The 25,686-nt window shown below is 45.1% G+C and overlaps 1 protein-coding gene across 1 annotated transcript in view; it reads right to left on the reverse strand.

Annotated features, from left to right (window-relative positions):
- Window positions 1-25,686, reverse strand: part of EIF3L (eukaryotic translation initiation factor 3 subunit L) — a 159,479-nt gene that overhangs the window by 49,203 nt on the left and 84,590 nt on the right. The window contains exon 11 of the mRNA XM_085601410.1: window positions 15,044-15,177. Within this exon, the coding sequence (XP_085457536.1) occupies window positions 15,044-15,177 (134 nt within the window). The remainder of the gene's footprint in view (window positions 1-15,043; window positions 15,178-25,686) is intronic.

Below are 25,686 nucleotides of genomic sequence, written 5' to 3' on the forward strand. Positions count from 1 at the left end.
CTGACTGATCGAGACAAGAGCGATGGCGAGAGGCACACCAGGAATAGAAATGATCTTTTAACTTATGGTAAGGGAGGACAATAGAAAGCAAGTTACGTCATTTATATCTAAAGCTTGAGGGGTGCCCAATTTGCCCCAGACATGCAAACTTTATTAGCGGCTTTGCTGCGGTTATTAAGAAAACCAAAAACACATACATATATATACACACACATACATACACACACACATACATATATGCGCACACACACACACATACACAAATCTACACACACACATACACAAATATACACACCAAGTATCTCCAAGGGCATGATGGCTTGCCTCCTGTTGGAAGTCTCAAGGAAATCAAAGAAATCTTCTGGGTACCGGCTTCTGGAACTGGATGTTTCAGCTACCACAGAGGAAAAAGGTAACCAGATGCCATAAACGCTGCCAGCGGCGGCTACGTGACCTGAAGGCACTGTGGAGGGCACCACCACACTTCGCACCACAACCGCCACCTGACACCATTACCAAGCCGCTGCTTGCACCGTGACCTGTGGACACCGCATTCCGAACCGCCTCATTTCACACCACCGCCCTGACATCCCTGATGACGCTATCACCGCTGCCTGCACCGTGACCTGTTGATGCCGCTCGTGGAGAACGCGAAGCACCTTCCCGCTTTGTACCGCAGCCCTGGCCTCACCGACGACACTGCTCCAAGCATACATAGACGCTGCTGCCGGCACCGTGGTTTAGGGGCACTGCTTGTACGTTACACGATGCACCGCCCTGTTCCACACTGCAGCCTTGGCCCACCAACGCCAGCGACTACAGATCGTCAACGGACGCCGTTGCCTGCACCGCGACTGTGGCCTGGGGGCCCCTGCACACTGCATTGCCCAGTCTCACACCACAGCCTGGAGTCAACAGACAACAGCACTTCAGCAAAGCAGATGCTGCTGCCTGCACTGGGACCTCTCAGCACCGCCCCACTTCGCACTGCCCCACTTCGCACAGTAGGTCTCACTGATACCGCTGGACGACCGTCACCGACCCGCTGCCTGCGGAGGGTTCCGCACATTGCACCACTTCACACTGCAGCTTTGATGCCGTCGCTTCTGACTTCAAACTCACAGAGTTCGACCTGCAACGCTTGTGACTTCAAGGGCCCGACGACTCCTGCACTGACATCCGGAACAGCTGTCCCTTCTCTGGAGCTCACCGGAAGGTCCGACGTCCTGCACCTCCAGAGGTACGGTTTTACAGGTTTTCCCCGACACCGTAGCTGGCCTGCGACCGGCCTGAACTGTTGGATTTGTTTGTTCGCGACACTGTGATAGCCCTACACGGAGCGATCAACTTCAAGGAACTGTATATAAAGCCTCTTTTTGCATTATTATTATTTTGATCGCTGTATGTTGGATTTTGCTCGTTTTGGTCTTGCTTAACACAGATAAATATTGAATATTTTTCTAAAACTGGAGTGGAGGCCTTTTGTGGCGTTTTCACTGTATTACTGTTGGTTATGTGCAAAAGCTTTATACACTGCCTCTAGAATAAGCCGGACTGTTCGTACCAAGCTACCAAGGGGGTTAGCAGGGGTTTAGACATGCAGCCCCCCCCCTTATCCTGACTAGAGTGGTGTATTCTGCCTGGTTTAGGCGCAAACCCTAGCCAACCAGAAAACCCATTCCTAACAAGGTCATGTATAGATCCCTCAAGGTATTGAAAATAAGTAGGAAAAAACATCGATTCTTGTCACAACAGCCGATTTACAAAAGCAATACACCACTGTCTGCTAGACCCTTCTGGTTGCAGGGATATAAAGGGTTTGTAGGTTCTCCAAGAACTCGAGGTACCCGGAGCCAACAACTGAACTGCACCTCACAATGGATTTTCGTTGCGTACAGGTATAGAGCAATTCATATGGTAAAATATAAAGAGTGAAACATGGGTATCAAAGAAACCTAGATACAGAGTTTATTAACAGTGGTTAATTGTACATCTCTGAATTTTTCGGCAACCATACTACCATGTGATTCAGAGGGCATTTATCAAAATGTCTTCTATATTACACACTGCCTTACATTCAGAAGGCACAAATGCACAGAAATACAATTGGTAATAACAAATGCTCTGCTATTTCTATTGCTACATGTCTCCTGATTAAAATGGTGCATCACTTGTGTGGGTAGGCCTAGTGCCTGTGACAGGAAAAGGCCATAAACACAACATGGACACATCACATTTTTTCACTGAAAACTGCTACACATTTTGTTAATGCGGCTAGCTGTGGATTTTGGGCCCTAACTCAGCAGGCACCTAGAGATATCTAGCAAACCTGCACATTTTTTAAAGGTAGACATCCAGGGAAATGCAGGATGGAGTGACTTTTGTGGCGCCCACCAGGTTTTCCTACCCAAAAGCCCTCGCAAACCTCAAGTTAGACTAAAACACATTTTCCTCACATTTCTTGGAGGCAAAATTAAGGAAAAGTTTGAGATTTTCAGGGCATTGTAAGAAAATGTCATGGGATCCACACAAGTCACACCATCTTGGACTGACCCAGGTGTTTAGTTTTCAGAAATGTCTGGCTTTGGTAGGTTTCCCCAGGTGGCAGCTGACCTGAGCCGGAAAAGCACAGCCATTCAGGTCAGAAGTAGGACGATATTGGGACTTAGCCCAATACAGAGATAGATATATATAGATATATATACACATATCTACATATATATACACATATCTACATATTATATATATATATATCTACACATATAAAGAAAAAAAAATGTAATTGCCTTCTTGCCATAAAGATGGAGATGCCCAATGTGAGGGTAGGCCCATTTGTGTGGGCAAGCCATCCCCGCCTTGTAGCAATAAAAAAATTGAATATGCTACTTACCAGTATGCATCTGTTCTTGGCATGTAGGGCTGCTGACATTCATATCTGTGCATAGATCGCCGCCTAGTGTTGGGTCCGGATGTTTGCACGTTGTTGTCCTGGAAGAGTCTTCGAAGTATTCTTGGATAGGTGACTCCTCCCCTGGACTACAGTGCGCATGGGCATCCTCTCCATCCTCAGATTGTTTTTCGCCATTGTGGCAGTGATGGAGTAGATACAGAAAGTGATGACCATGCTATACAGTAATTCTGAGAGCTGCAGCTGCTACAGGCGCCGGGGAGGAGGGAGGGCGATATGAATGTCAGCAGCCCTACATGCCAAGAACAGATGCATACTGGTAAGTAGCATATTCAGTTCGAGGCATGTGGGCTGCTGAATTCATATCTGTGCATAGAATACATAGCAGTGCCCTCTATTAGCGGCGGCTACCAGTGCCAGCTGCAGCGGTCTGAAAAAGTGTTTTGAGAACAGCCTGTCCTACAGCTGCCTGCTGTTTTGACTGCACATCTACACAATAGTGTTTTGTAAATGTGTGTGTAGTGGACCATGTGGCTGCTCTGCATATATCATGCAGGGGAATATTTCCTAGAAAAGCCATGGAAGCCCCCAACTTACGTGTTGAGTGGGCTTGTGGTGGAATAGTTAATGTGCGTTTTGCCTTTTGATAACAGATTTGAATACACTTAACTATCCATCTGGCTATCCCTGCTTTGGAGATGGCGTTACCTTTGTGGTGCGGGGCAAAGGCAACGAACAGTTGTTTTGTCTTCCTGAAGGGTTTAGTCCTGTCGATGTAGTACATGAGGGCCCTCCGTACATCTAGTATATGGAGTGCCCTTTCTGCGACAGTTTGTGGGTTTTGGAAGAAAACGGGCAGTTCAATAGTCTGATTCATGTGGAACTGCGATATTACTTTGGGCATGAATTTGGGGTTGGTACGTAGTACGACCCTGTTGGCGTGAACCTGTATAAATGGCTCTTGAACGGTTAGTGCCTGGAGTTCACTAACTCTTCTTAAGGAAGTGATCGCTACCAGGAAGGCTACTTTCCAGGTAAGGAATTGAATCTCGCATGAGTGTAGAGGTTCAAAGGGTGGACCCATCAGGCGTGTGAGGACCAAGTTGAGGTTCCACATTGGAGCCGGTGGGTGGCTTGGTGGAATGACTCGTTTGAGTCCTTCCAAGAATGCTTTGATGGCAGGCACTCTGAATAGTGAGAGGTGCTGCCTGGTTTGCAGATAGGCTGATATTGCGGTCAAACTGACACGTATAGAGGTGTACGCCAGATTGCATCGGTATAGGTGTAAGAGGTAACAGATGATGTTTTGGATGGATGCGTCCAGCGGGTTAATGTCATTATTACTGCAATAAATGACGAACCTTTTCCATTTGGCTGCATAGCAAGCTCTTGTAGTGGGTCTCCTGGCCTCCTTGATGATGTCCATACAGTCAGGTGGCAGGTTGAGATAGCCAAACTCTAGGACTTCAGGAGCCAGATCGCCAGGTTCAGCTGTTAGGGATCTGGGTGCTGAATCTCTCCATGGTTCTGCGTCAAATGCGCGGGTTTGATCCGCAGCCTTTGATGCGGCACCACGGAAAGTTCGAGGAAGGTGGTGTACCACGGCTGGCGTGCCCACGTAGGAGCAACTAGGACGAGTGTCAGGGAGTGTTGTCTGAGTTTGCGAGCCACCAGCGGTATCAACGGCGCTGGGGGAAAAGCGTACGCAAATCTGCCGGACCAGTTCATCCATATCACATTGCCCTGCGACTGCGGATGTGGGAACCTGGCGGCGAAGCTTTGGCATTTTGCGTTTTCGCTTGTCGCGAATAGGTCTATCTCTGGATGACCCCACTGCTGGAAGTACGGTTGGAGTACTGATGGGTGTAACTCCCACTCGTGCATCTGGTGGCTGTGTCTGCTGAGCAGATCCGCCATCTGGTTGTCCTTGCCGGGGAGGTGTTCCGCCATGAGGAACATGTTCCTCTGAATGGCCCACTTCCACATGCTCTGAGCCAGATGAGACAACTGTGGAGAGTGTGTTCCTCCCTGCTTCTGTATGTAGTACATTGCGGTCATGTTGTCCGTCCGGATCAACACGACCTTGTTGCACAGATGTACTTTGAATGCCTTCATGGCCAGGAAGATTGCCATCAGTTCCAGAAGGTTGATGTGCATCTTCTTCTGTTGTGTCGTCCATAGTCCCTGCACTGTGTAGTGGAGTACATGAGCTCCCCATCCCTGGAGAGACGCGTCCGCTGTCAGTACTATTTGTGGGACAGGCTCTTGGAACGGTCGGCCCTTGCAAAGGTTTTGTGGATTCCACCAATGCAGAGAGTTGTATGCCCGACCGCTCACCAACACTAGGTCTTTCAACTGTCCTTGAGCCTGATTCCACTGACGTGCTAGGCACTCCTGGAGCGGGCGCATATGTAATCTCGCGTGTGGGACTATGAAGATGCAGGAGGCCATCATGCCTATCAACTGCATAAACACTCGCGCTGGAAGTGAGTGATTGGGTTTGAACTTGGAGATCAGCAGTTGCATGCTGTTGATCCTCACTAAATTTGGCTGAGCTGTGGCCGCCAGAGTGTCTATAGTCGCACCTAGGTACTGTTGTACGTGTGCGGGCTGGAGATGGGACCTTGGGTAATTTAGTGAGAATCCCAGACTGTGAAGAAGGTGAATGGTGCGGGACATGTGGCTGGCACATTGCTGGGCTGACTTCGCTTGAACGAGCCAGTCGTCCAGGTAGGGGTAGACGTGTATATGCTGCCTCCGTAGATGTGCTGCCACCGTAGCTAGGCACTTCGTGAAAACCCTGGGCGCTGTTGTCACGCCGAAGGGAAGGACTTTGAATTGATAGTGCTGCCCCTGAACAGTGAACCTGAGGTATTTTTTGTGTGAGGGGTGAATGGGTATGTGGAAATACGCATCCTTGAGGTCCAGCGTGGCTAGGAAGTCTCCCTGCTTGAGAAGCGGAAGGACTTGCTGGAGAGTGAGCATGTGAAAGTGCTCTGAAAGAATGTACCGGTTCAGGGGTCTCAGGTCTAATATAGGTCTGAGTGACCCGTCCTTTTTTGGAATTAAGAAGTAGAGGGAGTACACCCCCATACCCTGCTCGTGGACGGGTACGACCTCTATAGCGCCTTTTAGAAGCATACTTTGCACCTCCTGCTGTAAGAGCGTTAAGTGCTCTGAGGACATAGGACGGTTTCTTGGTGGTATTGTGGGTGGAGTGGAGGTTAACTCCAGACAGTAACCGTATTTGACAATATCTTTGACCCACCTGTCCGTGGTGATGGAGTTCCACGTGGACAGGAACCTTTGTAGCCTTCCCCCGACAGGTGTTATGTGGTCGGGAGGAAGGGAGAGGGCGTCACTGCTTGTTCTTGGGGGAGGACCTGGTGTTGCCGTAGCCGCGTCCTCTGCCCTTTGTACTGGAGCCACGATATCCACCTCGGGTGTTTTTAATCGTAGGTGGTCTGTGTATTGCCTTTGTTATACGTTTGTTGTGACCCCTGTCCTCTACCTGCTCCCTTGTTTCCGGGGCGACGAAAGGAGCCGCTCCGAAAGGACTGAGTTTGGAGAGCGCCCATGGACTTTGCAGTGTCCGTGTCCTTTTTTATCTTCTCAAGGGTGGTGTCAACCTCTGGCCCGAATAAATAGTCGGGGTTGACAGGCTGGTTGAGTATATTATTTTGTACCTCAGGCTTGAATCCAGAGATTCGTAACCAGGCATGTCGTCGCAGCATGACGCTTGTGTTTATGGCCCTGGCAGCCGTGTCTGCAGCATCTAGTGCACACTTGATGGAAGCATTTGTGAGTAGCTGTCCCTCTCTGATAAGAATTTCTGCACCTTCTTTGTAGGGGTCAGGGAGATGTTGGAGTAGTTGCTCCAATGTGTCATAGTGCGCTCTATCGTAGCGAGCGAGGAGCGCTTGAGTGTTGGCTATGCGCCATATGTTGGCAGCTTGGGCGGCAACTCGCTTGCCAGAGGTCTCTAACACCTTGGACTCTTTGTCCGGGGGAGGAGCGTCACCTGTCGTTTGCGAGTGTGCCCTCTTGCGAGCATTCGCTACGACAATGGAGTCTAGTGGTAATTGGCCTCTGATGTAAGTAGGATCCCCAGGTGCTGATCTGTATTTCTTATCAATCCTGGGGTTTATCACTCGTGCCCTGGTGGGTTCCTTGAAAATGTCCTTGGCTGGTTTGAGGACTCCTTTCAACATGGGCAGAGTCTTTACATGCCTTTCTGAGGATGCAAAAGTGTCCATAAGAAAGTCATCTTCGATGGTGTCAGAGTGAAGCTGCACCCCATGGTTATTTGCAGCACGTTCAATAAGAGCGTTGAACGCTGCAGTATCCTCTGTGGGAGATGTTTTTGCCCCATAGAGTTGTGGGTCCTGTGCATCGAGAGGTGCACCTGGGTCTACAGGGTCGCCCCAAGTGTGATCAGGGTCCTGCTGGTCATCAGGGTCTATGTCTCCATGGTAGGGGACTTGGTCATCCATGTAGTCCTCCAACGCATCCGTGTCGGAGTGTGTGGGGGAGAATAGTTGTGGATCCTGGTAGGATGAGTGGAAAGGTTCATAAAGGACAGGTTCTGATTCTACAGGTAGCTTCCTTTTTAGTGGGATCCTGAAAGGGTCCAACGGTGGTTCCGAAGTTATCCTTCGCTCGTGGAGAATCATCCTGCCAGTGTTGGCGTCGATGACATGTGACGGAGACGTCTCAGCAGGTGTAATCGTAGTCTGGGTGACCCGTGTCCTGAGTTGGAATATTTTCGGGATTGTGGACGGAGGCAAGCCAAAGGTAATGTTGGCTGGCACCGAAGAGGCTGCTGGAGCTTCGATCGGTCCGGAACCCGACGGGTCCTGGAGGGCAGTCTTGGTTTTGCTGCTTTGTGCCGCAACAGGTCGCACTTGGAGCGCCTTTGAGGCTTTTGCACCGACCAGGTTCGTAGAGGCGGCCGTGGACTTTTTCGGCGCCGGTGGTTCATCGAGTCGAGGTGCGGAGATGACCGTCGACGTCTTCGATGCGTGAGGCTTTGGTGTTGTCGAGGGAGCGATGCGAGACGCAGCAGGCGGTGCGGCCCTCGGTGTCAGTGGCGTCGGCGCCGGGAGCGGAGCAGGTTTGTCGGCGCCGAAGGCCTTTTTCCGTATGTCGACTCCGACGTCGCCCGCTTCAAGTTCGGCACCGAAGTCTCTCTTGGTGCGGTCGGTGCCGACGCGTTTCGCTGGCGTCGAAGGCGTGGAAGGCCTCGATCCGACCAGCGCCACTTTCAGTTTCGGTTTCGTTGGAACCGGTGCAGCTTTCGGTTTCGGTTTTATGGAAGGGAAACCAGCCGGTTTAGGCAGTAATGGCTGCCGCTGAATGTCCGAGGCCGGGCCTGAGGGCGGGGCCGAAGAACTGCGGGATGGGTCTCGGGTAAGGCCCGAAGGCGATCCCTCGACCGGAGCCATAGACTGTGGCACTGGGCTTTCTTCGGTCTGAACAGGTAGGCCTTGTTCATCATTGGAGCTACTCTCTTCGGCCCCTAAGGCCTCCTCGTCGTCTCCTACCTCGGTGTCGTCTTCACCTCTGTGGAAGAGTGATTCGTCGACTTCGTCCGATCCGGAGTCGTGTTCGGAAACGGGACTGGAGGGTAAGACTTCCAATTCTTCGATATCTTCGGCCTCGTTGAAGATGTCTGCTGGGGCCGGTGCCGCGTGCTGCGCTTCGAGTCTCGCCGCTCGTCGATTCCGTAGAGTCTTTTTGGAACGGAACCGGGCACAGGCCATGCATGTCGATTCGTCGTGGTCCGGCGAAAGGCATTTGTTGCACATCGGATGGACGTCGATGTGGGGGTACTTCGCATTGCATACCGGACACCTCTTGAATGGCGTCCTCGATTCCATCGTCGAAGTAGTTGATGGACAGGTAAATGCGAAAAAAGTCGGTGCTGAAAGTTAGTAAACTAACAAGGTGGTATCGAAAACCGATCGATAAACAGTACCGACGCGAACTAAAGGCCTTTTGGCCTCGACAAAATATTTTCCTAACTTAAGCTAAGATAGCACATCCAAACCCAATGGCGGAAAAAAACAATCTGAGGATGGAGAGGATGCCCATGCGCACTGTAGTCCAGGGGAGGAGTCACCTATCCAAGGATACTTCGAAGACTCTTCCAGGACAACAACGTGCAAACATCCGGACCCAACACTAGGCGGCGATCTATGCACAGATATGAATTCAGCAGCCCACATGCCTCGAACATATAAAAACTCCCTGTCTAGAGGGCTTTCTGCCCACCTCCACTCCCCCACAGCAGGGCAGATTACAGTTAAAGACCTCTTACCTGTCCCTGGGTAGAGTGGGATGAATGACTGCTGCAGGTCACCGAGTGGTGGAGCTACACCCAATGCCTGGATGAGCCACCCCCACCCATTTTTCCACACAAAAAATCCCTGGTGCCCAGTGGGCTTTCTGCCCACCCGGGGCAGACTGGAGGTAATAATCTTCAATCTGGCCCCGATAATGGAAATGAAGGGGGAAGATGGAGGGCAGTTATTGGTGGGCAGAAGGTTTGGGAGGAGCATTAGCCCATTGAGAGGGTTGGGCGCTTCCCCCTCAAAGCACACTGCCTGGTAAAGAACCTATTTTCCCTGGCTCAGAAAAAACAATCCCTGGTGTATGGTGGGTGGATCCTTAATAGGGGATCGCCCTACTGCGCCGATTGCCAAACAGGGATCCACTAGGGAACTGTACAATTGGAAAGGCAGTCGATTTCCCTCTTTCCAATAAGGCCTCTTCCATCTGCATCAGTGGCCGGGGTATGCTCCCAAGCACCAAAGCTGTAGAAGTGAAATAAGCCAATTGTCTCATTTCACTTTCCGTGAAAGTACCTCAGCAAACCATGCACGCTGATCTTCCTTTTGGAGAAGAGAAAAAAAAACAACAACAAAAAACGCCTCGGTTACTGGGGAAGTCTCTTTCCAGCTCCTGAGGCTGAATTCAATTAACCCCTTCAGTGCCCATGACGAGCTGGACTCGTCATGGGCTGCGGTGGCGCTGTGCCCATGACGAGTCCAGCTCGTCATGAACTCCGCCCGCTAATGCAAGGCGCGGCACTGGGCGGGGAAAGGGGCGGGCATGCAAGGGGTTAAAGGAAATCCCTCTGGTGCAGGATGTGCTGTGGACGGCTCCAGTAAGTCCACTGCACCCAAGAGTTAATTGATGTTAAAGTAAGGAATTAACTAGGATGTCCTGTACCATTTAACTTTAGGAACACCCTAATTTTTTAAAGGCATCTTGCAGCAAAAGTGTAAAAATATGATAAAGTACATTCAAAATACAAAAAGTGACATACAGAACCAACTCGCCTTAGTACGCAAGATCATCAGTGCATTGAGAAGTTTAAAAAAAATATATATAGTTCACTAATGGCATTGTTGTCAGAGTGAGGAGGAAGAATGAAGGTTTCTAAAACCATGTTTGAAAACGAAGAGTCACTCTTTGGGTGGCCTGGGTTCCCATCATACATGAAAAACAGTTTAACAAATCCAACACAGGTGTAAATACGACAGACTCTGGAACCGATATACACACACCTGTGCACATGATCGATACATAAATGCTACTGTTGGATATGGTGACCCAAGCGCGCTAAGAGAGGGGGGGGGGGGCTGGTAAAGGGTTTTTTTTTTTTTGTTAGGATGTTATAATTGTAATGATTGTTGACAGCTTTGACAAATAGTCCTTTGATTAGCGGAATTCCTGATATAGACGAGAATGCTGTGAATAATCTGTATTGGCAAACCGTTAGTGACTTATTTTGCTGAGCCTAGACCGCTATATAACGCATATGATGACACTAATAGGCGCCTGATATTGTTAAGTATATCATCCTGCATTGGTTGTACACATGTCCCACTAGGCCATATGTCTGTAGGTCATTATAGCCTTTTTATGATGTCTGGATCACTGATTTTGTAAAATCAATAAAAACAAATAAAAATACAAAAATCCAACACAGGAGAAGGTTTTTACAGCACAAATCCTAAAGTAATGCATTTCAAGGTCCTCTTTGTAGTATTCTTACGTTATAATTCATGCCCATGTTATCTTGTCCTAGCTGCCCAGCCTGTGTGTGTGTGTTCTGTATGGAATGTTGGTGAATGGGCCATGAGTGGAATGTTTGGGTGACTCGATGAGTGACCACAGTTGGGGGATAGAGCTGAGCAGCTAGCAGGCTGCTCCTGGTGGGGCTGCGCTTCAGCACTTGTACACTTGCTGATGAGGATTTATGCTACTTGTTTACTTACCTGAATAAACCTACTTGGATTACATCATGCCAGCGTGGACTACATTACTACATTTATTTTGGCGACGAGTTGAAGACTTCCCCATGCTCTACGGTTTTTGTACAAGTGATCTAAAAGATACCTCATGATGCAGTCTACAACATGTTGGGAAGAAACTACAACAGGGAGAAAACGACATGCGCAGACAACAGGAACAAGACGCAACAAGAATGAGCCACAAGATGCAACACAGAAACTTAAGGTGCCTCAAAGGGAACAAAGAGCACACCAGGCAGCCCCACCAGTGTCCATTTAAATTGAACAGCCCAGACCAACCGTGCTGTACCACAACAACAAGATCTGAGACTTCAAATACAGCGAGCCACTTCTTTAACTTCATGGATGCTGCGCCGAGTGAGCCTTTAAGTACAGTAAAACTATTCTATTACATGGACGCTGCGCATAGTATGTGTAACATAGTGCTCATTTACTTATTTTCTTTGCATGATCAAGTTATTGTTTGATTAGCTCCATGGCAATGGAATGCTGAGAAGTTACTAGCAAGTCCGTTGCATCTGGCAGAAGCTAGCTGATGGATGGGACTTATCCTTTCTCTGAAATAAACTTTATTTTATTTTATTCAACATGAGCATCTATCATAATTTTACACTGGCGACGATGGTTTGAAACCTACCCTGTGTATCCAGATATTGATCAACAAGGATATGTCTCAACATCAAGACATTTTATTGGTTTAGAAGACAAGGAAGAAGAAACACCTCTGAATCTCTTTGTTTAAAAGACTTGATTGATGACAAAGATAAGCCGCAGTTGATTACATCTAATGATACTCCTATCTCTTCTTAAAGGAAACGTAGAATGAGAATTGTACCTTCTAGATTCAAGGATTTTAATATGAACTATTGAACCTTTTAATATGAACTATTTAACCTAAAGATTTTCTTTTTTTTTGTTCTGTGTGTGGAGGGAAGATGTGTAACATAGTGCTCATTTACTTATTTTCTTTGCATGCTCAAGTTATTGTTTGATTAGCTCCATGGCAATGAAATGCTGAGAAGTTACTAGCAAGTCAGTTGCATCTGGCAGAAGCTAGCTGATGGATGGGACTTATCCTTTCTCTGGAAAAAACGTTATCTTATTTCATTCAACATGAGCATCTATCATAATTTTACAGTATGCTTCTCATGTACATTGAGAACCCAAAAACTCGTAAAAATGTTACCGTGTTTCCCACTTGGGAAGGGCCTGCACTATGTGTGTGTGTTCCTCATAACCTACACCTTAAACGCCTACAAACTGTTTTCTGCCTGCACTGGAGCGGTGGTCCGTGCACACTGGGACTCGCAGAGAGGCATGTTTGTCCACAAACAAACACATGGACTTTTGGATCGCAACTCACAAGCTGCTGGGCGTATTTCCTAGCAGTGCCTGGCAGAATGTGAACTTGTTTGAAAAGTTTTTTGGTGCCAAACATTTACGTGCTAAACGGGGTAAAGAGAGATGTGTCATTATTTGTGATAAGTCACAAGTTGCGGAGTGCTTCTACATGCTCACATGCTTCCTTTCACTAACTGTGGCAATTGGATCAGGTGAGGCATTCTTTGTCTTTTATTGTTTCTGCTGTTTGAGCAACAGTTCCTGTTCACCAGCTATGTGTTCTTTCAAAAACGGAGGCGTGAGCCATAGGTAGCGCGTGCACATATACCGTTGTCCTGCTGCCTGTCATGGATCCACTGTGACGTCTTTCCTCTTCGCGCCACAGCCTGCTGCGGTGCAACGTTGGGCAGCACGCTTTCACCGCAAGCCACCTGGCGTGATACAGTCTGCCTCCATCTTGGGATTACTTACTGCAGCATACTCGATCTGAGGCGTTGTTCTTGTAATTCTTGCCAACCATGCCTTAAACGCTTTTGTAAATACGGGAAGTGTGGCGGGATGTGATGTCTTGTGAAGTTATCTTTTCGCTTTCTTCATTTTCACCTTGGATGGTCGATTTTGGAAAAAACGAGGTACTGTCATTCATTGCCATTTCCTCGCACATGGTTACATTCTACGGCCTATTTCCTTACACGCAGAGGTCTGGTTATCCAATAACTCTCTCTCTATACAATAAGGAGCATGATCTGGGCGTTTGGTAAGACTGTTATTGGCCATACATGCTCTAAGAGAAGCAGCTGTTGGACACTGCTGTGCACCCCAGATAAATGACTGTAGCTAATTCTTGTGAGACATCGCTCACAGGTGTTGCGGTTGGAATGAGCTGTATTTCGCTTAAAAATGTGTAGTGTTTACTGACAAAATGTGGTTGTTTGAATTGTAGCTCATGTTTTCTTTTCTCAACTTTAGAAACCCGTTAAGCTATTGTGTTTCTCTTACGCAAGGGATGTTCTTGTTGCTGGCAGTCATGGTTTTATCCTTCATGTGAAGGATGGGTTTGGGTTGCATTCCCAGTGTTGCATGCTAGTTTGGTGGTACGAGCCCTACATGGGGTTTGACGTATGGGTTTTGTTTTCCCCTTCGCACAGAAATGGGATTTAGTCCCGTATCCACATTTTGTGACATAGTGCTCTTACATGAGGGTGGGCTCTAAGGGTTTTGTTCCATTTTTTGTCCTGTTGCAAGGAGTCACTTTCCTTGTGTGCGTAAGACACCTTCTGCCGCACGATTTTTTGTTGCAGGGTCTAGGTTCCTGTGTGCGTAAGACACCATCACGTTTGGTTTTTGTTGAGCATTGTTTTGTCCTCGTTTGCCCCCTCAGATGGAAAGCATATACGTAACATTGTGGTCCCTTGTAAAAGTGGGGGCAGGATATTGGGTTTCAGTGCCTTTGGTCCACATGACTAGTCTCCTCACATGGAGAGCTTACATTTTGTCTCCCCACATGGAGAGCTTACATTTAGTCTCCTCACATGGAGAGCTTACATTTTGACGTTCATTTTTTTTGCCTTATTTGAGGAGGGGGATGGGTATTCTTTATCCATCTTTCCTTCTGGTCTTTAGTTCCTTTCCCTCTCGTGAATCCCAGGGTCTGGGCTTTTGACTCTTATTGTAATAGTTCATATCCATTTTATGATGCGGGCGGTGTTTCCCTCATCTTTGGGTTGTGGACTTTTTACGTTTGCTGTACTTTCATGTTTATAGTTTTACTTTTATGCTTATAGTTTTAATGTTTTGCTTTTGTTATTCTTCTGTTCAATAGGGAAGAGATAATGTAGTATTCTTGCGTTATGATTCATGCCCTATGTTATCTTGTCCGAGCTGCTCAGCCTGGGTGTGTGTGTGTGTTCTGTATGGAATGTTGGTGAATGGGCCATGAGTGGAATGTTTGGGTGACTGGATGGGTGATGACAGTTGGTGGATGGGGTTGAGCAGCTAGCAGGCTGCTCCTGGTGGGGCTGCTCTACAGCACTTATACACTTGCTGATGAGGACTTGTAGGCTGCTGTACAGGATCTAAGCTACTGGTTATCTACCTGAATATACCTACTTGGATTACATCATACCAGCGCGGACTACATTACTACACTCTTATATGCAATAATGAAGAAAAGAGGGAAATTAGCGAAGATCACACAATTTGTTTAAGGGGGTAAGCCGGGATTAATCCCATGTTTTCTGGTTTCATATGGTGCAATTCAGCCACAAGATATACATTTTTTGCTTTCCTTACATCCACCTTAACAACAACCCACACTGCTGGCATCAATTCAGGCCTCGGTCACATCACACTCCAAATATTTTGGTCCATGGAAAAATGTATGCGAGTCCCTATGTCGTAAATAAATCCCCTTCCCAAGGAGCTAATTTAATATTTGTTGGGACACCCTGCTGATGTGTTATACATCTCTTACCCTTTTTGCATGCGCAGCATCTTGTCGCCGTATTTCTCCCGCAGTTGGGTGTGGATACTCTCATCGATGCGCATGGGATACATGGTGAGTGCAATGGCCAGAAGGGCATGCATCTGCTCGCTCTGTTTGTTAATCTGAAGACACAAAAGGGAGCGATGAGGTGCCATAAGGTGACTGGAACTAAGGGGTGGGGTGGGGCGAAAAGAGGGAACAGAAATGCAATGAACCAGAAGGAGAGAGGAATACAAATGCCATAACTGGGAAGGAAAGGAGAGGGATATTTTTAAGAGGAGTAAAAGAGGTGGTAAAGAGATAAGAGAAGCAAAAGATAAAAAATAAAAAGTCTAAATGAGATAGCGGGCAATGAATTTAGAGACCGTAAGGAAGAGGACAATCCCAAATGCATATTTTTGCATTCAGTAACATACTTCAACACGCGACATTTACTAGTCCCATCCCTCAATGCCATTAATCCAAGGTAATAGGGGATCTTAAGCAAAGTACTATCAGTCTTGCGAAAAGAATTCTATGGTTCAAAAGACCGCTTCCCTTGGTATCTCAGATTTCCCTGCAACAATATCTTTTTATTGCCACTGGAACAAAAACTTCGAGGCTTCTTTTCAAGCACAGTAACACCAAAACAAGTAAATAAATACATTTTAAAAAAGACAACTAGTAGGAAAAATAGTAAAGACAACATACTCAAATCACAAGATAGACAGACATTTTGTCGAGGAATGCTGCCAGTTTGTGTCACCAGCAGTAGTCATGAGACCAAGGGTTGCTACATCATGTAAGAAAAAACAATTTCAGGGACTTATTTGGCACTAATCTCATCTGTTAAATGAGGAACCTTTTTAGAAGCCGCCAGAACACAGCGTCAACAAGTTCAAATAACGTCATGTGGCAGTTATTCACAGACGTTCTCCGTGTCATGGCTCCCTGAGCAACGGTGGAAATAATTTGAAGTAAGTCTGTCAAATGTATGTTTTAATGGTCTGCTGCCATCATTAGGTAAAATCATGCAAACCAGACACTTCTTGGATCCTTGTGACTGAAGCAAGAAGGGAGTGTGACTGCACAGTAAGCAGCTGGAAAGCGACCAAATGGCAAGCGTGGGAAGCTTGCTTTTTATGTAGAGTAACAAAATGAGGTACATTATGTATAAAGGCCAGACGACCCTTACTGGCTTAAAGGGATTAAGTTGATAATCGCGAATTCTTTTTTGTGTAAAATGGGTGAGCAGTGTACGCTTATCAGGGGTAGTGTTAAGCATTTGTTGTACACAAGAGTCAATGAGACACACACGCAAGAAGAAGCTCGAGACCAATTTAGAAAATATTTTTTTTTTTATAGATTAATAGAAACCAAAAACTCGGTAATCGGGTAAGTACTTTGGATGTCAAACTTTACAATAGAAACAGTAGAAAATGACAGCTGTCAGCTTGGAGGCATGAGCCTCGAACATGGTAATGTTCTTCTATGGAAGATACATTCACTGCATAGGGTCACTTGCAAATGACTTACATGACAGTTCGTCTGGACTTAAGGTGGGTAAGGGCCAAGGTCCAAGAAAGCACCAAGAGTTTAGTTTTACGTGCCCTGGAGTGTCCGGGTGCAGAGGTGCTTTCAGCAGTGAATGCCTCGGAAGCTACACTGTGTAGACAATGAGAAAAGTACCTGTAGAAAAGAGGCTGCAAGAGGGGACTGGGGGACCAGTCCAGCAGAAACCAAAAGGGGTCTCCACTCTTGGGGGACCTCAGGGCCAAAGAGACACCCGCCTGCCCGGGTGCCAAATGGGTATCAGGGCAGGGGGTGGCATATCCCAGGTCTGGGGAAAGCCGGGGTCGCATATCCAAAGTAGCAGGGGCTTTGAAGCCCCTGGCCTTGGTATGCTAAATAACTAGCCATCCAGATGGAGGATGTATGAACACAGTCTTCCAGAGCGGGCATTGTTGGAGGCCTCAGAGAGCTTGGGCTTTCACCTGCAGGGGTCAGAAACAGGTCTGTGGTGGCAGGTTGGACGATACCAACCAGCCAGCACACTAGATAGGGATAGGTTTTTCAGGGGGCACCTCTAAGGTGTCCTATTGGTGCGTATCTTAATAAATCCACTACTGGCATCAGCCTGCAGTTTTGTTTTATTTTTGTTTATATACGGACAAATGTAAACAACTAGATGAGAAAGAAATGTGTGTTTATCAAACTGAGCAGTATTTCACACTAGTTGTTAGAATAGAGAAGACTCAATAATAAAATATTTTTAAAAAGGTTGTAAAGACCTTGTGCTTTGTTACATTCAAGAATTGAACACATAGGGGGAATTTTACCAGCATATGGTATACAGTGAGCTGGAAATCGAGGCATTTTTTCCAGACAAATGTGTGGAATGGGACAAACTCCAAATGTTAGGCAGGTGGTATGAAGTAAAAAAAAAAAAGACAGCAAAGAACAAGTCTTGGCAAAGGAAAAATCGGTCCAGTCTTTGGGAACATTTGGCATTGCCAATAGTTTTTTGCCATGCTACACATCATGACTAAAGAAAACAAACAGAAAAGGGCACTGTGATGTGGCAGCCACAGCATTTTGTAGGCCTACACAGCACATATGTGCTATAAAATGATGCAAGCAGTTTTTAGGTTAAGCCTAGGCAGTGCTCTCTTCGAGATATGTATATACTTTGTGAGCTTATAGCTGCCCATTGCTTTTCATTTGTTTCTTCAAATGTTTTCAAAAGGCTTGCTTGCAAGCAGTTAATCTTCCCTTTATCTTCGTTCTTCTCCAGTGTTGCTTCATCCTACAGAGCATGTCCCTTTTACTTGTAGCCTTCAACTTGTGTGCATTTAGGTTGGTTTCTGCACACAATTGGTTTCCTTTTGTTTCTGCATGTGTTTCAGGAAGGTACCGCTTTCTTGGCACAGCTGCTCCCTTTGAATTTTGAGCATGTAAACGATTGCTCTGATCCCAGTTTCTGTAACGGGGAGGTTAATCTTGTTCTGATCTTGTCACAAATGCTGCTGCTCCAAAGACAAATAATTACTTTTTCTAGGGCGCACTAAATAATCAGTGTGCCCGTGTATTTTTGTTTAACTTGTGTTGTCGTTCTGTGGCATAGAGCTTGTTTTGGTTCTTTTTTATCAGGATTTCGGTTGTGCAGCCTTCCAAAATGGTTGACTCACACTCAATCGGAATTGTGAGAAGCAGAGCCCTGTAAAGCTGGCATTCAGCTGTAATTCCATGTTGCATACCGAGGCACGCGGGAAAGGCGCCAAGCTATAACAGTGATGTGGTGAGTGTAAAAAACAGAAAAGCGAGAAACTGCCTCCAAGATTGCGTTGTACCAGAAAGGAAACTTCATGAGGAGCCCCAGCAGTTTTCGCACAGTGTATCAGTCGCTCCCCAGCTATCAAGGAAAGCGACAGAAGTGGGAGTACTGTGAATCACATGTACGTTCCGCCGAAAGGGTCAAAAGCATGTGCAAACTGTGGCTAATTGTGCCTCTGCATATGAAATGATACAACTCCGCCCTGGAGTAGCTGAGAGCCCATCTTCCACTGATCTTTTGTTCATCTCCTATTACTTTTTCTTATGCATGCCTGACTATTACACCTCCTCCTTCCCCTGGTTTGCTTTGTAATGTCATTGCACTAGAATAATAGATTACATAGTGAGTGATCTTTTTGCTTTCGTGTCCTGATCCGTTTTCAGTGTTTTGTTTCGAATGTCTGCAAGTGATGTCCACTGTGATCTCCGATCTTTTAATTGTTTTTCCTCCTAGTATTCATGTGTGATCGTATTGGTAACAAGCACCAGTGGATCGATGCATCCAGTTTTCGTCGTACATATATCTGGGATTTTCACGTCTGCTTTCAAGAGTAGCCACGAGTAGGTGCAAGATAAGTTTTCCTTCTCGTTACTACATGGGTATGATCCTTTACCCACCTTGTTACTATACGTGTCACTTTGTAAATAACATGAAAAATCAATAAAGAAAAATGCAAACAGGATTTTGGAGAGTGTATTTTCAAATGCAAACACTCGTGCCCTTCCCCCTCAGATGTGCTGCCTACACAGGCTAACACTGGAGATTACCATTTGTCAGTCCCCGGCAGCGGAAAGCCCCCAGCTGGCTCCTCCCTTGCACCAGGCTTCCACCTCTCGTTCTTCTGAGAACTCGTAAGGAACTAATTGCGAACAGGAATGGAGAAACCATCAAAACATGAAATCAGAATAGCTGATGGCATGGGAGGGGGCACAGCTGCCAAGTATGTCTAAGTCAAATGCAGGAGCAGGCTGTGAAAGGGAATGGCTGCCATGGGTCTGACTAAAGCGCCTCCATGCACAATAAACATGTTGTCTCCCCATACATGGCAACAGATCAGGTTCAGGCGGAAGACTTTGGATGTTTGAAACGGCTTTCATTTTATTAAAAGTATATGGGGGGAAATACATCCCCCGGATTTTATTTCAATCAATCAATATAAGCTTTATTTCGACAAATGTCATATAAGCTACAGTTAAAGTAAAAAAAAAAAAAAATTGCTGTTTTTTTAGAAGAGCAGAATACAGGTTTACAGCATAATTCTTGCATGGATGTTACTACAACAAAAATGATCTTACACCTTACACCTTTTTCCAAAATATACCACTTCCCTGTTCTAAAATGTTGGCACGTATAGCACTCTCAAATGCAAGGAGATTACCTCCACTCACCACCCCCTCCCAATCTGTGCATATATACATTTAAAGGCAGATCTCAATATACCCTCAAGAACAGGTGTGTACTGATTTGCACACATGAAGTAGGTATGGCTCTATTCTACATGATAAAAGTGTGCCATGCACCCTGTTTACTTCACAAACAGTCCTGTACCTGATCACAAACGTACGCAAGCCTTTTCTCCCTGGCACGGTTCTGCAGCCAAATAGCCATACTTTTTTTAAGACAGATTTGATGCAACATTTTTTCTAACAAGGGGGCTCAACGTATATGAAGCTTAAAGAACACAGTTGCAAGCAACAGCATGTGATCATATGGCATTTACCTTATGCAAAGATACTTTTATGAACTGCATTAACCTGCTGAGCTACCTAACAGATACTGGTAGCTGGAACCTGCCTATTTAATTGACTGCCTCAGCTTCACAAGCCTTTCTGAAGCTCTGGCACGTTGTATCATCTTTCTGAGTTCACAGACAAATCAATTTTAGGTAGGCATTGTTAACGAATGGTTGCACTTGTCAATCAGAACTTAAAAAAATATATTAAAAACTATTAAAAATGTGAGCTGGTTCTCATAAAAAAACCATTCACTTCCTCCCATTTGTGAGAATTTTAATGAATGGATTAGTTCGACTAGCTGGTTCTGCTCACAATGCTTTCACAATGCATTTGCACTCACATTGGCTTGGTTTCACTAAATGAACCTGTGTCATTGACTCCAATTGCAGTGGCTTCACTCAGTCTTTAATCCTTCAGAAGTGAGTAAAACGATCATAACTGCATGAACAAATAGAATCCGTTATCACCGCAAACTTACTTCTTGTGCTGTACAGTAATACAGTTTCAAAGTCGCTCTCACTGCCACATCCTCTCACATTTACTCAGTCTGACAGTAATCTGCACCATTCATTCTGAGGTGCATAGTCTCGTCTTCCCACGTGTCAGACTACAAGTCACTATGTGGCAAGTGTTATTGGATGATAGGTCATGAGTGACTTGGAAGCCTGTTTGCGGCCATATGCTCAGAATTTCAAGGCTCTATTCACATTTGTCTAGGCTGGTATATTTTTTCCGGTCCTTCATGGAGTCTGTGAGCTGGCCGTCCCCATCATGGTTCTCAACACTCCACCCTGTAAGCAAAGCCTCCAGTTTTTGTCACCTTTGCGGTCTCAAACAAAAATTGAGCCAAAGCCCACAGTCTATGTGAAAGGTTCAGACAGCCGTCTACTGGTGGAGGAAGAGTGGACTAAACCAGAGTGGAAATGCAAATTGCAACTAAGGTGGTTAACTAAAGGAAGTGAGAGATGTGTCCATCTATATGACAGCCCATACCATGCTATACAATGATAGCCCATACCATACAATACCCACAGCCACTGGAATTAATCGACAGGAGAGGGACAAATTATGTGGCAGGGTTGAGTAAACCATGCGAGAAGAAAATGAAAATTATGCAACATAATGGAACACTTTGTAATAGTATCACTTCATTATTTCTAGACTTGATAACACTGTCTGCGCACTGGTTGCACCTCATCAGTACCGGTTTAATAACCAAATGTCCACCGTTTACTGATAATATTCAGAGGACGCACTTACTTGCCACAGAATAACTTGCAGCATGTGTACAATATAAGGATGAAACAATTTATCAGGTAACACCTTCCATTGCATTAACCGTTTCAAGACTATCTAAATGTGCAATACCAGGAGCTTTCAAACTACATTGTTATTATTTATCATATCCTATTACAACCCCATTCCTAATCTTTTCATTTGGACTTTCAACTTTCTGTTTCAGAGCATACAATTTCACTTTGATTTGGCCTCTACAAGGTTGCCTTCTTAGTGTGTCTCACTTTGTGTCCCCGGTTCTGGTAACTTCACAGTTTAATGCAGCTCAAGCACAGTCATTTACTTACAGGGAAAATATCAGATGTAAATATTTGAAACCTTAACTGATAAATTCCAGCTTTAAAATTGTTAATCACCATTAAATGTTTGCGTTTAAAATGGGGGAAAGCATTGAATGTGTATCATCATGGTAAAATTAGATTAACGCTCTTTTAATCTGTCTAAATGTTGTAAATATTTTAGTGTTTAGCGGGCCCCACGCACAGATGGCGGCCAAGTATTTACAGCAAGGGCAGTGCTTAGAGGCACATACTGATGCGTCAACATTAGAGTGCAAGCAGTATTGTATTGGCATTTATACTGCACTACTGTAATAGCTACTCAGTCATGCATGACTGGAAGAATGTTGGGTGAGATGTGGCCTATAAATGGCCACGTTTGGGAGTATGACTTTTAGATGAGTGCACCGTTCATGTTGAGACAAGAATGTCTCAGGGCTTTATTGAATGAGGGGAGGCTCAATAGAGTGTGGGAGATGGGAGTATAAAAAGAATATTTATTTTCAGTTGAGGTGCATTGAAATGCTTGTTTTAGGCAACAGCCAGATCCTTACTTTATTTAATTCTTGGTGACTGCTTATTATCTATTTTTCTGTAGGTTGATCTGGGGCTTCCAATTCTGTGAGCATACCTGGATGTTTAGTGCGCCAAACCACACAATTCCACATCACAATTCCAAACCACCCAACATAATTACACTCCACATATTACCACGAAAAGCAACAAAATTTAACTCCACATAATTACACTACTCAATACCACATAAATACAACCCACATAAAGCCATTCTATGCCACAGAGCAACAATCCACGTCAGATAATTTCAATCAGCATAATTTTATTCAACGCCACACAGTTCCATGCCACACAATTCAACTTCCACACAGTTCCGTTCCACATCATCTAATTTAAAAACCACACAATTCAACACCACAATAACATAACATACCACATACATCAAATCCACACCAAAGAATTCCACATGCCAAAAAAATTCAACAGCACACCACATAATTAAACTTCAAAACATACCACTCGACAACACAAAATATCATTGCACATAGTTACACTCCATGATACACAAAATTTCACTCCATATAATACCAGGACACTTAATACCACATTATTCCACTGCCCACCATGCCATATAATTTCAACAAACAAATTCACTAAACACAACTAACAATTCCAATCCAACCCACATATTTCCACTTCACACCACATACATCCACTCCATAACACATGGGTAAAAGACATTGTCATTTACAACACCAACAGCTCGAACTCTAGCAAACAAAAAAAGAGTCCTATTGGCTTTGCCAATACTGGTTTCTATTTATCGAGTGTAGGAAAGTAGATTATTATGGGGTGCGGTTGTGAGAACTCACCATGTAACAATGTCACAATCTCCATCAGATCCAGTTAGGTTTTTTAAGAAAAAACTCTTAGGTCAGTCCTGGGTAGTTGCGTGTTAGGCAGTTAAGCTTAATCTAAGGAACAAACGTAAAGCATTTAATATGTTAACAGGATTTGTAGAGCGCGCTGCTGCCTGGAGGAGTCTAGGTGCTATTCAGTTCCACCTAAAAATGTTGCAGGACCACAGAATTACCAGGACCAAAACCACCAGATCTTTACAGCTTTTCTGAAGGCAAGGAGACTGGGAGCTGTTTTTATGCAGTGAGTTAATGTAATCCATACTTTGGATGCTTTAAGCACAATGCTCCTGTCACCCCACCTTACTCGATTGAATCTTAGTAGTTCCGCTAATTTAGCTTTTGCCGAGCGAAGGTTTCTGGTAGGGCGATACCATTTAAAGCTATGACTCAGAAAATCAGAGCTCAGATCATAAGGTGCCTTATAAGCTAGACAAGGCACCTTCAAGGTGATTCTTACGTTAATGGGAAGCCAGTGCAGTATTTAATATCCTGAGCACTGAGCAGAATTTGGGAATTGTTAGCAGAAGTCTAGCTGCAGCATTTTGGAGGACCTGAAGTTTGTTGATATTGTATTTATGAGTAGTAAGAAGTAGACTTTTACAATAGTTTATTTTCAAGAGGATCAAAGAGGTGATTAATGTCTTTTGCAATTTGTCAGGTATGAAAAGCATGATCTTTTGGATTGTTCTAAGGGTGCAGAAGGTGGATGAGGTGAGCATATTTACCTGATCTGTAAAGTTTAATTTATTGTCAATAACTCCCAGATTACGAGCCTTTACAACTGGGGTAGGGATAGAACCCAAGGCCAAGCTGATGGAACCCAAAAAGAGGATTGGTGTCCAAAAAGTAGAACTTCTGTTTTTCTTGCATTTAGTTTCAGGCAGTTGAAGTTCATCTCCCCGTGGACAGCCAACATGCAATTATGAAATTAGAGCCCTGTGCCTGCCTAGTTTCCTATGGATGCGATAATTTGGGTGTCATCCGCATAGGAGGTCAGGGAGAATCCAAAGCTTTTTTTCAACTTAGCCATAAGGGAGACAAATATTAAAAAGGGTAGGTCTCAGTGAGCATCCCGGAGGGACCCGAATGAAAGGGAAAAAGAATGAGAGGTGTCGTTCTCCAATCTTACCATTTGCTCGAGCTCCAAAGCCTGCCAGATCCCTTAGGTTGCCTTGAGATAAGCAATCTGTGTGCTGTGCCCTTTTGTAAAACCTTATTGGGTGTGGTCTAATAGTTTATTAGATTCAATAAAGGTCACCAGCTGGTTTTTCAGACATTTTTCAGCTATTTAGAAGGGTAAAGGAAGAAGAGAAAGTTAGTTGGGTCGTTCTGGTCCAGTGAGGCTTTTTTAAAAAGAGAAATCTAGTCTGCATTCTTCCAAATACTGGGAAAGATGCCGGTTTTACACATGGCTTGAAAGATGGAGGCTAATTTGGACGCGATGACCTCTGCTGCAAGTTTAGCTATATTGTGCCAGCAGGAACCGTATGGAGAACCTGAAGTGGAGGCTTTCAATAGATTCCTAATCTCCTCACTGGGTGGGGCAGTAAACGCATTCAGAATTTGTGTTGCTCTGGGGGAAAGAGAGAGGGGGGGGGAGGGGGGTTAGGTCAACCATATCAGCAAGTAGCATGGGAGATGCAGACTTCGAATTGCAGAACTTTTTAAAAGACTGTTTCCACTTTTTCTAGAAAGAACTTTGCTGCAGTATCTATGAATTATTGAACAGCAATCAGATTTTGTGTTAGATATTACTTAATTCTGCAATTGGCCAAAAGAGTTCTTTAGTCGAGTCTTTAGCTTCTTCGATCCTTCTTGTGAAATATAATGCTTTGGTTTTCAGGATAAGATCTTTGTAGATAGCTATGCACTGTTTATATTTTATCTTCTCTTCTTTATAGGCAGTTCTCCATCTCCTTTCCTACTTTCTACAATTTTGCTTACACTCCCCAAATTCTGGAGGGAACCAGGGGGCAGAAGGACTATGCCATTTTATTTTAACGTTCTAACAGGAGCTAGTCGATTAGAAGCCATTTTCAGCCACCGATAATGTTGTTTGGCTGCGGCCTCATCATTAGAAAGAACCAGGGATGTGTCATCCAAAACTTCAATAAGAAGCTCTAGTTGCACATTTCACCAAGCTTGTGGGGGGAAAGTAGACGGTGATTTCTTTGTGTTGGAATTGGACTGTAGGATGGATAGTTCAAAGAAGACTGCGCTATGATTGGAACATGCTAGTTGAGATGTCTTCACATTGATTAGGTCTGGATTATTTGTGAAAATCCCATTTAAGGTATGACCCCGCCTGATGTGTTGGTCCTCCTCCTATTTGATCTAGGCCAAAAGCAGAGAAAGTTTGCAGAAGTGCTGCAGTATCAGGGTCTGCAATTGCCTCTAAATGGTAATTAAAGTCACCAAGGACTATGTAATTAGCTTCTGAAATAGGTTCCTCTAGAAGGATGGCTATTTCGTGAGGAAAACGTTTTCTGGAGTCAGATGGTCTACATAGGACCATACCTTTAAAAGATTGTTGCTTATTAACCTCTATGAAAAAAGGATTTTTTGCCCCAAA

The sequence above is a fragment of the Triturus cristatus genome, chromosome 4_2, assembly GCF_964204655.1.
Source record: "Triturus cristatus chromosome 4_2, aTriCri1.1, whole genome shotgun sequence".
Taxonomy (NCBI): Eukaryota; Metazoa; Chordata; class Amphibia; order Caudata; family Salamandridae; genus Triturus; species Triturus cristatus.